Source organism: Engraulis encrasicolus, unplaced genomic scaffold (genome assembly GCF_034702125.1).
Source record: "Engraulis encrasicolus isolate BLACKSEA-1 unplaced genomic scaffold, IST_EnEncr_1.0 scaffold_40_np1212, whole genome shotgun sequence".
Taxonomy (NCBI): domain Eukaryota; kingdom Metazoa; phylum Chordata; class Actinopteri; order Clupeiformes; family Engraulidae; genus Engraulis; species Engraulis encrasicolus.
In genome coordinates, this window is record NW_026945709.1 from 499,467 (window position 1) to 511,966 (window position 12,500).

A 12,500-nucleotide genomic window follows, 5' to 3' on the forward strand; every position below is an offset into this window, starting at 1 on the left:
AATACAACTTTTTCTAGTACCTTGCTTATAAAGGGGAGGTTTGATATAGGTCTGTAGTTGTTTAAAGAATTCTGATCTAAATTTGTCTTTTTTAGGAGTGGCTTTACCATGGCTGTTTTGAATGAGCTTGGAAAAATGCCTGTAAGCATAGAGGTGTTAACAATTTGCAGTAAAGGTGCTGCTAAGCAACCAAGTATGTTTTTTAGCAGATATGTTGTTGTTCTCCGTTGTGGTTCCCAAGTGGTGGAACAGTCTCCCAGAGGCAGCAAGACTAAGCACCTCTCTTGCAGCTTTCAAGAAACAACTAAAGACATTCCTCTTTCGAGAGAATCTACTAGATTGAACTGGCCTTGCCCCAGGGCAGAATCCTGACATTATGTTTAGTTTAGTTTAGTTTGTGAGTGTGTGTTTGTGTGTGTGTGTTCTCATTATTTCCTCTTTATTATAAAAAAAAAACAAACAAAAAAAAACTAACCCCTCTTTGTAATTGCACTCGTTGTTCTGTATATCTCCTGTGCACTTTGTATTTGCTTGTGATGTTGGCTTGATTATGTCCTCTTCTGAAAGTCGCTTTGGTTATAAAGCGTCTGCCAAATGCAATGTAATGTAATGTAATGTAATATGTGGGGATCGCGTCAAGGCTGCAGGTAGACTGCTTACTTTCCCTGACTATTTTACAGAGGTCGTCCTCTGTAATTGGACAAAACTTTTGGAAGCTCTCAGGTCTCCTAGGGGGGTTTAACCCTCCCCTCGGTGTATCGCCTGAGTGGGCGACAGAGGTTGCTGCGTTTCCACCTTGGATGCCTTCTCTAATGTCGGCAATCTTTTTATTAAAAAATCTAGCAAATTCCTCGCACTTGGCATGTGATGCTGCATTTAGGTTGTTATTGCTATGTGTTGGATTAAGCAGGTGGTCAATAGTGGAAAAAAGAACTTTCGCATTATGCTGGTTGTCTGTTATGATTTTGGAAAAATATGCTTTTCTCTCTGAGCGTACCGCATTATTGTAGGAGGAGATCTCATCCCTAAGGGATTGTCTGTGGACTTCTAATTTAGTTTTCCTCCAAAGACGCTCGGTTACTCTGCATTTTCTTTTTAAGGCTCTAAGTGAGTCATTCATCCAAGGTGAATACCTAGCTCTGGTTCTTGTCGTCGTTCTAATTGGAGCTATGTTATCTAGAATTCCTCTTAAGTTGTTGTTGAAGCTATCAACCATTTCATCAGGTGTGCAGTGACCATTTAGTAGGTCACCTGATTTGATGAGGTCTGAAATCTTAAGCTCAGCAGAGGCATTAATGCGTCGTCTGTGAATGACATTGTTGGGTGTGCTAATTTGTGTTGAAATGTCAAAATCAAAAAACACACACAGTGGTGGTCGGAGAGGCCGACGTCCGTGACCGATATATTGTTGATATCAAGTGCATGTGAAATAACAAGGTCAAGTGTGTTGCCTTTTCGATGGGTAGGCTGTAACATTCTGGACGAGACCGAATCCATTTAATGTGTCTAAGAAAGACTTGGCTATTGCGTCATCTGATTTATTTACGTGGATATTAAAGTCGCCAGCAATTATTGCTTTGTCATAGTTAGTAAGTACGTCCGACATGAAGGTGGAGAAATCAGATAGAAATGACGAAGAGAATTTCGGTGGACGGTACAGAACAATAATGATCAGTTTGAGGTTTGCTTGGACCCTCATTGCCATGTATTCAAATGAAGAGAAAGAGCCCAGATTCATCTTAGTACAATTAAATTTGTTGGAGAAAAGTATGGCTACGCCTCCGCCTCGTTTCTTTGGTCTCGGGGCGTGAAGGAATTTGTAATCGGAAGGGCAAGCCTCAATAAAAGTAGCAGCCCCGTCGTCTTTAAGCCATGTTTCGGTAAGGAACATAAAGCTTATGTTTTTGTCCGAGACCAGCTGGTTTACTACGAAGCTTTTGTTGGTCAAGGACTGCACGTTAAGTAATGCAGCATTAACATTCAAAGTAGTAGAGCTATTGTTTATGCGTTCAGGTGCAATCGTAATTAGGTTGTTGTGTATACAACCAGAGGGTCTATATCTGCGAGCTTTCCTACGGGTAGTGACAGCGTGGATAGCTAGTGGGGTACTCTCTGTTGGGCACACAGTGTCTAAATTGGTGTAGTGCTTTGGATTTGAAACACCTGTTAGTCAATCCAAGGACCGATGGGCTTCGAGGGTCAGCTCTAGGTTGGTCGCGAGGAGACGAGCGCCAGATCTGTTTAAGTGCCTTCCATCTCGTGCGAAGAGGTTTCGGCGGTTCCAGAAAGCGGAGAAGTTGTCAACGTAGGGAATGGCTTCTTGGCGGCAGTGTCTCATCAGCCAGACGTGCAGTTGGCGGATTCGGGAGAACTGGAAGGCAGAGAAACAAACAGAGGGGATGGGGCCTGAGATAGCGTATTTTTTTCCAGTGCTGCGAAGGGTATTAATAAGGGAGAGGAAATCGGACTCAAGTTTTTTAGACTGCTGCAGCCGGATGTCATTGGAGCCTGCGTGGACGATGAGAGTTGTGGCAGTAGGATACTGTGACAGCGCGTCCGGCACATTCGACTGGACATCGGCTACGAGAGCTCCAGGTAGGCACCACGTCTGGGCGTTTCGTAGGGTTACGTGGCGAACCATCGAAGATCCTATGAGGACTGTTGATGGTCGCCGGGGTTCTGAATGGGCAGGCTGCTCTCGGGTGATTTGCCTGGGGGTAGCGAGGGTCCGGCGGCTTCTGGGTTGCACTCTTTGTGGTAGAGGCTTGGGCACCTGGTGGGAGGGGGGGACAGGGTCAGTTTCTGCATCGATGACTGAGTCAAGTACAGAAAAACGATTGCTAGTCACTAGAGGTGGTGAACATTTCTGCAGTACTCCCCTGCCGCCGTTAACCACCTCCGTCCAGCTACGACGCGCGGGAGTGGAGCACGGTGGATTCGGGGGGGACTTCGGCTGGTGTTTGCTGTGGCTGGGGAAAAAAGATAGTGTAGTTAGGTTGGCGCTAGTATTACTGGTTTGGTGTTTCAACGTGGTGTTATGGGATTTTATGACTACCTCGCATTGTAGCCGGCGAATGTCACTTCTAAGTGTTTCAATCGTCATGTTGGCTTTGGCTAGTCTTTCATTAGCATTAGCTAGATCACTGCAGGCGCAGGTAGAGTTGGCCATAATTAGGTCTGCGGATGCAGCAGAAAAGGTTATTTTTGCGAGATAGTTGGTGTAGTGTTGCAAAATTGACTATGAAGTGATGGGAAACTAAAGCCGAGTAGGGCTCGGCGCGAAAAAAAAAAAAAAAAAAAAGTTATGTAGGCTAGCCTGGTGGAAAGCAAAAATCTATTTGGATGGTGGGGAGGTTAGCCTATGTGCTTATGTTGTTGTAAGAGTGATAACAAGGTAACGCTAAAGTAACACTACATCGAATCAGTTGTTTGTAGTTGTAAGTTTCAGACAAAGCTTTTAGGAGAAAAACAAGAAGAAACTTAATTTCGTCCGAGTAGCTCCTCGACGGGAATAGCTTGATCCGGAAGCGGATGAATGAAGAGTTCAGATGCAAAACCCCCTAAGTGTTCAGAGAGGTGTTCAGAAGAGTTCAGATGCAAAACCCCCCTATGCAAAACCCCCTAAGTGCCTTTCAGGAAAATAACCTTAATTCGTTTTTATTTAATACAAAGCTATCAAAAGTGCATATTTATTACTTTATTTATGTAATATAACTATGTATATGTATTATCAAGTACATGAATGTAAACCAAACCAACAACAGGGTTCTCTAAAAATACAGAAGTGTGTGTGTGTGTGTGTGTGTGTGTGTGTGTGTGTGTGTGTGTGTGTGTGTGTGTGTGTGTGTGTGTGTGTGTGTGCGTGTGTGCGTCTGTCCGTGCGTGTGTGCTGTATGTGGGTACTGTATTGTATATTGTCATAGAATTACAGTAACAATATAACAACATTGCACTCCTCTGTCACTTCCTTCCTTGCAGCAGTGTGAAGCCAAAGAAAGGAAGTGTGTAGCATGTCAATACAAGAGTGTCCTACATACAAAACTTTGAAATCCCACTTAAAACACTCGTAACCAGAGATGCAGTCGACTGTCACATCCCATTAGATGCAAATACTGTAAAAAGGTCTCTCTCTCTCTCTCTCTCTCTTTCTCTCTCTCATACACACGCACACACATGCATACTCACGCACAATCACACAATGACAGACAAAAGTACAAAATCAAAGATCAGTCCATAGAGATGATGGATAGATTACATTATTTGAGTTCTCTCTCTCTCTCTCTCCCTCTCTCTCTCTCTCTCTCTCTCTCTCTCTCTCTCTCTCTCTCTCTCTCTCTCTCTCTCTCTCTCTCTCTCTCTCTCTCTCTCTCTCTTTGTTTGTGTATTACTGTCTGGAATCCCCATGGAATAAAATTATAGTTGTTTTGTTGTGATTTCATTATTATTCTGCACCAGTGTTGCACATTAGAAATGCTGATAATACACCATGCTCATCAGAAGTTTTGAAAAGTCAATAAAGTTTTCTTTTCAGGCAGCAAATGCTACGGATAAAAGAGAGAGATTCACAAACAGATTATGTTACAGACACACAGACAGACTGACACACGTGTGCGCTCTCTCTCACACACACACACACACACACACACACACACACACACACACACACACACACACACACACACACACACACACACACACACTTGAACACTGTCTGGTCTGGCAGGTCCCATGGACTGTCATTAAAAGTTTTGATGAAAGGTTCGCATGCGGCCTGCTAAGTCATTATAACAAATGATTTCAGATTAGCCCGTGTAGAGGTACATGGTTTACATGGTTACACACAAGCACACACACACACAGCCACACACAGACACACACACACACACACACACACACACACGCACGCACGCACACGCATACTCATATGCACATGCACACACACACACACACACACACACACACACACACACACACACACACACACACACACACACACACACACACACACACACACACACACACACACACACATACACACACACACATGCGCACACGCACATGCATAAGCCTAACCTCCCCCACCCCTCCTGCTCAGCCACATACCCCAAACCCCCTCGCGCCTCTGTCTTCTATGTTGTCGCTGTGTCTCCACACTGGGCTATTAATTATGGCCTGGAGAAAAGTACCAGTGGCTTCTTCTCCAGAGTCGATTGATCGCCTTAATTCACTTAATAAAGTGCCAAGCTGTAACAGAGGCCTGCTCTCAGCCCTGCTCCTGCTGTGTGTGTGTGTGTATGTGTGTGTGTGTGTGTGCGTGCGTGCATGCGTGTGTGCGTGTCTGGTTTGTGTGCACGCGTGTGTGTACGTGTGTGTGTGTGTGTGTATGTTTGTGTGTGTGTGTATGTGTGTGTGTGTGTGTGTGTGTGTGTGTGTGTGTGTGGGGGGGGGGGGTGTTGTGTGTGCATGGAAAAGAGCAGTCTCCAGTTGAAGAGTAATCTGGTTTTAGATTGCAAAGTGCCAGACAGAGGGACAGAGAAAGTCAAGGGATACTAGAAGGAGAGAGAAAAAAGAGAAAAGGGAAGCGTGAAAGACTGATAGAGGGAGGGAGAAAGAGTGATGCGTGAAGACACTCTGTGTCTCAAAGGCCCCTTGGTGTTTGTGTGAGCATAATTGGTTGCAATTATGCCTCCGACTATGTCTTGTCAGCAGGCCTGCCAGGAGTCCAGACCCCATAGCTCTCGCGCTGGGTCTTTGGCTACTTCTGATTTAGGCTCTTATGCGTTCATTAAACCGCATTTACAAGCCTCATGAAAATTATTATTTCAGCCGTTGATGTCGTGCCAGGGAAATAATGTCAGCCTTCAAAAATCTAAAGCCGACAGCCCACTGCGGAGAATTCATCACTGCAAGTCCGGGGAAAGCACAATTTAAGGGCCAATTTGCGATAAACTGTCAATTGCAAAAAAAATGAATTATATACGGTGAAGTGAAGGGCTAGATAAGAGATGAAATCTCTTGCCATCCGAAGCACAGCAGCGGGCAGATCTGAGCTACTTGTGGCTAATTGTTTTTTATTCTCTCTCTCTTCTTCTTCCTCTCTTCCCAGCGTGGGTGTGATCACTGGCCCATGACAAGTTGCCATTTGTAACCCTCCAGCATAATTGCCTTTTCAGATCAGTGGCATATTAGTGCAAATGTGTCCAGATTTGAGCGGCGTTCCAATCATTGCGCATATGTATCGAACTGCAGTGCTGTGGTGCTTGGAAACAAACATGTAGACCTAACTAATTTAGGCAGGTTTTTGCAGTCTGGTAATTAGAAATGTTGGATCCTGGAACTTGGAATAACAGTGCTTTTTTTTCTCAAAACGTAGTTTTTAGTAAGCAGATGTTGCTTCACTTTAGACCATTTTTAAAGTGTTCTGATGCTGATCTTCGGTATTTTAGCGAGACCACCAGAGAGAGAGAGAGCATCAGTTCTAACCAATTGTCGACATATAGACATTAGGCCCTTTTGAATTACATTTGCGGATATTTAACATGGCGGTGCAGAATGTTTGGGGCCCCTACAGAGAGAAGATCTGGTGGGGACCTAGGCAATTGCCCAGGTTGCCTATTGAGATAGAGAGAGAGAGAGAGAGAGAGAGAGAGAGAGAGAGAGAGAGAGAGAGAGAGAGAGAGAGAGAGAGAGAGAGAGAGAAGCTGCCTGTTTTAATTATTGCCAATTCTGACCTGTAAAATAGCATTAGTTTTCTAAAACAGATGGTATTTTTGCTGCCGAATGAAAATGTCTTCTACACATTCAGATTGACGCCAACTGTTCAACCTCCCAGCTTGACAAACGGTGTAGCAGCCAGTTTGCTTGTGTTTTTTACAGGATGGAAAAAAACCTGCAGAACTACAGTAGGTCTGCCAACTCTTGGCTTATAATGGAACTTTATGAAATGTTAAGAGAGATGAAGGGTGGGAGAGGGGGGCGGGTGTGTTGAAAACAGGACAGAGAGAGATAATTGAATGAAAGATTCAACAGAGAGGTTTGGAGAAAGATAGACTGTAGAGCTTCGAGTGGCAACAAGAATGGATGAATACTCACCAGTGTCTCCAGTCCTCTCTCCACTGGCATGAATCCCCATGTACAGTAAACTGCCATCTGTCCATTATACAGGCCATTTGTGACTCAGCACAATTTAAGAGCATGGCAGACAAATAGCAACCAATCTTCTCCCATGGAAGACAAATAACAACAGATATTCTCACATGGTTACCAGCCAAATGGCATCTGTGCTGCCAGCACAGAGACTGGTCGACATGGCCATCTGTTTTGAGAAGAGTTAGATAATCATGCAGAGAAGGGAGAACAAAAAAAGTTGCATAATTTCATTAAGGCATAGATAAGATTCATGCAGTTGAGATGGTTGACAATTTTCACTGTAAAACTACAGTATTTACAACTTGTTTCTCAGAGCGTATCTTTAATTGTAATGATGAAATGTGTCTTTTTGCTGATTTTGGAATAGCAATCCGTGAATTCAGAATATGCGGTAACACTTTACAATAAGGTTACGTGAGTAATGATGGAATAATGTCTGAAGTAATGACTGATTAATAGTGAATAAACATATAATTCACTCATGCTGTAATATGTACTCCATTAGTAGTCAAATGATGAATGACTCACTATGAAGTAAATGTGGTACATGAGGGATTAATTAAGGGTGTGAGTTCCAAATGTTAATAAATCATGTGTTAACATTGCGGGAAGACCAGACCATATCTTTGCGATCATATATGAATCAGATATTAGTTAACGGTGCATGAGTAATAATGAAATCATATGATCAGTAATTCCGATCCATGATCTGAATTTATGGTGAAATAATTAAAAAATATATATGTTTGCAGTTTAAAGTTAATGTGGTTCATCATTGATAAATTAATTGCAGGATTTTACTAATCCAGTATTACCACTGCGGATAAAAGGCATGCCATATCGGTCCAGTGACAGTCATACCTGAATCAGTCCACGGAAAGAGTGAGAGGAACTAGAAACTAGTATTTAAAAATCGGTATGGTGCTCTTAAAATAATTGTTCAAGAAGACGCTTTTGCACACCTCTGTAGGTGGGCAGGTGCGTAGGATACTATCCCAGTCAAGTGTATAGAAATCCTGCACACTGTCCATTCCACCAACAAACTTTAATACAACATGAAGAAGGTCGGATGACCGAAAGAATGTATTAAAGTTTGTTGGTGGAATGGACAGTGTGCGGGATTTCTTTGCTCTTAAAATAATGAATTCATAGACAAAACCTTAGCAGGTGAGCTGAAAAAATGTTGGCGCGCTGTGCGCACGCATTTTCTTCCTCTGGGGCGAAGCCCCTCCTGTCTCTCAAACCTAGTGACGGGCCTGATGGGAGACGATATTGTAAGATGCATCAGATGGAAGGGATGTCGACTTCCTTGGGTCTTTTAACGTTGCCCTTGATGGGAACAAGTTTCATATCTCTGCACTTTAAACCCTTAGCGATTGTCCACACATTGAATTTTATCCAAAACTACAATAGCCGTGCCTCTGAGGCTACTATAACAACTTTTCCCCTGTAGCGTGCTCATCCCTTAAACTTCTCCCGGTGTGTCTGATTTAAATAAATGCATGAATCCGATCTTCATGTTTTGCTTGCGAACTGAGTATTCATACGGTTAAATAACCAATATAGAAAACATTAAAAAAACAACAGACAACGGACTTCGGGGTAGGCGTAAGTGGAAAGGAGAACAGTGGAAGCGCAAGGAGGTTTAAAATGACAGCATCAGAGGGTTGGCGCGATGGTACCACTAACAAGACTGCACAAACACACACGTCTTCGTTATGGACAAAAGGATTGTTGAACATATTTCAAAATTAACACTTGCCTCAACGTCGGCTATCTTTTCTCTTTCTGGGAAACATTTTAGGGCCTAAACTCAACTGAACAGTAGCCTACTCGCTGAACTCTACTACTGATTGAGCCGCGCCTGCGCCAGGCACTGCCTGAAGAGACGAACAAGGCAACAGCGCAATCTTCTATGAAGCTCAAGAAACACTTTATAACTATTACAAATTATTTTTTAAACAATTAAATTTTTAATGTCCATTCGTCCATGGCTTGTAAATTTCGTCTCGTCTTAGTCTCCTTAACGAAAATCAATTTTTATTTTCGTCATATTTTTATTTTCTGGAAGCAATTTTTGTGCGTCATCGTCTTGTCATCGTCAGGGGAAAAAGGGGCGTTGAAGAAATATTTTCGTCATTGTCTTGGTTGACGAAATTAACACTGCTTCATAGTGAATCATTATTATTCCAATCATGAGTCATTCATCATTATGTTTAGACTACTAATGGAGTAGACATTACTGCATGCATGAATCACATGTTTATTCACTATTAATCAGTCATTAATTCAGACATTATTCCGTAATTACTCACGTAACATTTTTGTATGTAAAGTGTTACCCAATATGCATAATTAGTCTGCGCAAATATGGAAAAAAGAGAAATGGTGCATAAAGTGAAACATGGTACAGATACAGCTCTTATGAGGAGATGCATGCATGCTACAGCTGTTTGAGGGCTTTTATCATTGATTAAATCATGAAGTTAAACATGTATTGCTCTACGAATAGCGAATATGTCACCATCTCTCATTGAACTCCATTGATTTTCATTGTGTTGCTTTCCATGATTACAATGACCCTAAACATACACCTAAGGCCAAAGTCGATTTTCTGGAGAGGTGAGAGTGATTCAGTGATTAAGTATGACACCCAATCTGCGTATTTGAAGTGTTTTGAAGTGACTTATCTGCTCATTTTCACATTATGTTCGATAGGCGATAAAACTTTTGTCTTGTGAAAATCTGCCCTGTCTGTGTTCAATAAAGGGTCAATCTTTCTTTGGTGCATGAAATTGATTTTTGTACATACATTTTCATTCGGGAGGGTTGTAGCTTTCATATCAGTGACTTCTGAAGCCAAGTGATTAATTGAAAGTCAGGTTATTAGCTGTTATTCCAAACAGATGGATAGGCGACAACTCTTTTGGAGGCGAGTGTAGACTTGTGTTAGCCTTCCATAGCAGAAACATCCTGTCCTCATTAGGATAGTAGGAGCTCCTCGTTGGGAGTCTCTTCACCATGTTCTAAACTCCCACTTGAAACACAACTCTTTGAAACACAACTGTTGCACTATACAACAAGGTCAGACCATACTGTATGCTGGACATGTGCTGGACATCTGCTGGACAGACCAGACCAGACCTACATTGGGGAATATTTGAAAAAGTCAAAGACGAGGATGAAAGTTTTCACAGGAGCAGAGGCCTTGATGGTGGGGATGCCAGGAGCAAGCTTCTTTTACTGACCTGGCCTCTGGGGCTGAACCAGTGCTACACCCCAGGTGGGTGTGTTGAAAGGGATAGCTGTTGAAGAATAGATGACTTGATGAACACCCTTACTGAATCACTGTGGCAGCTGGGCTGGGGCAAACTATGGGTTCTCACAGGTGGTTGAAGTTTTGGTTTAAATGTTGTTTGCAGCTGCTCTCAGGGGACAGAGACGGGAAAGTTGGAGCCCAATGAAACAGAACGATGTTGAGGTCTGCTCTAATTAACAACTAAGTAATGCTGCCAAAGATGTACAGTTTATAATGCAAATGTACAGTATTGGTGAATTGAGCAGATAATTGTCTGCCCTAAATTGCCTAGAGGCTTCATGTCCCAATAAAATGGATAGGGAGGGTACACATATCCTTGTGGTGGTACTTTCTTACCACCACTAAACCAATGCGCTGAATTCTCAGAATTCTTTGTTGGAGTACAACAGCAGGGTCAGACTGGATGCAGGACACACAAGTGTGTTTGCGGCACCACCCAGACCAGACCTCCTTTTGGGAATTTTTGAAGAACTGTAGTGTGTGTTCATAGGAGCAGAGGTCTCTTTGATGGTGGGAATGCCGAGGGCAAACTTCTTTTACCCACCAGGCCTTTCGTTTGACCCAGCACTGCACCCCAGAGGTGTTCTGAAAGGGATAGCTGCTGGCAGGCAGCTGAGGACCAAACCTCAAATGATAATGAATGAATAACCTAAGGCAGCCGACGTAGGGGAGGGTAGGTTCTCCAAAGCAGTTGAAGTTTGGGTCAAAATGTTTCTTTCAGGGAACAGAGACAGGAAGGCTGCAGGCCTATGAAATAATTCAATTTGTGGTCAACTCTGATAAACATCAAAGCAATGCTGCCAAAGATATCAATTTTTTAACCCTATTCAGACTGGGCTTTTTTGGCATTCCTGGGCCTGGGGGGGGGGGCTCTTTTGACCCCCCCTCATAACTCATGAACGGAATACCGTATGACTACGAAACTTGGGGGAGATGATCTACATATGGACATCTATGAATGACATAATTTTTGTGTAATTATCTGGTATTATGACGTCATTATGACATCATTATCTTATTATGCCCAAAATCTCGTCATAATGGATTTTCCAACAAATTTAGGTAATGCACTTAAATTTTAATGATTTTGTGCTTCAAACCACTTACATGCTCACAAAGTTGTCTGAAGCTAATGGAAATAACAAAAAAATATGAAAATATATGGCGTCATAGATATGGTAAAGTGATTTTTGGTCAGACATACCTGTCAGAAAACCGTTGCCATGGCAACGGCAAAAATGATAAACCTAATCTTTCGGTACCAAAATGTGGCCAACTAAATGTTAGGAAAAGTCACAAAGTTTCGTAGTCATACCTTAAGTCGTTAAGGAATTATACGACATCAAAGTTGGTGCGGGCACTTTTAGCCCCCCCCCCCCAGTCTGGATAGGGTTAATGTTGATTTACAGTACTGCTGAATTGAACAGGAAAATATAAGGACTAACATGGACTATTGTGTATATGTTCCAAAATCTATGCAAGTGTCAGACATACATGTACATTTCAGAGAAGAATGAGAGGGGAAAAGCATATCCCAATGGCAGTGCTGAGCTATCGATTTGCCCATGTTGTCTTCCTCACCGGTGTTAACTGTTACTGTTAGTTGTCTTTCATTTTCACTTTTGTTTGCCTTCCATTTCCCAGAAGCTTCTTGTCACAGTTAAAATGTATAGGGAGAACTTAATGCGCTGCACACATCTCCTTGTGGTGGTACAGCTGCCAGCAAACAGAGAGGCAAACCCCTGATGGCCCCTAGACTGAATCACTTTTGGTGGCTGAAGTTTGGGTCAAAATGTGGATCTTCCTAGGGCAAGTAAGAGCCCTTTGAAAGAACACAATTTCATTGTGATATGATCAGTGCCCAGAAATGATTCAACGAAGTATAAAATACACATTTCGAGGAGGACTTCTGGTCCTTGATCTCGATTCCTTATTGCCAGGTAATTTGAGGTGAGTTTCAACAACATGACCAATAGCAATAAAAATACTAGCAGCAGGGTAATAATACAGACAGACAGACAGACAGACAGAC

At 42.6% G+C, this 12,500-nt stretch overlaps 1 protein-coding gene and 1 pseudogene across 2 annotated transcripts in view; one reads left to right on the forward strand and one right to left on the reverse strand.

Annotated features, from left to right (window-relative positions):
* Positions 1-3,233, reverse strand: part of LOC134443950 (uncharacterized) — a 4,852-nt gene extending 1,619 nt beyond the window's left edge. For both annotated transcript variants that reach the window (XM_063193459.1, XM_063193460.1), the window contains exon 1: positions 2,164-3,233. In XM_063193459.1, the coding sequence (XP_063049529.1) occupies positions 2,171-3,169 (999 nt within the window). In that variant the 5' untranslated portion in view covers positions 3,170-3,233 and the 3' untranslated portion in view covers positions 2,164-2,170. The remainder of the gene's footprint in view (positions 1-2,163) is intronic.
* Positions 1-12,500, forward strand: part of LOC134443955 (testican-1-like) — a 149,096-nt pseudogene that overhangs the window by 58,672 nt on the left and 77,924 nt on the right.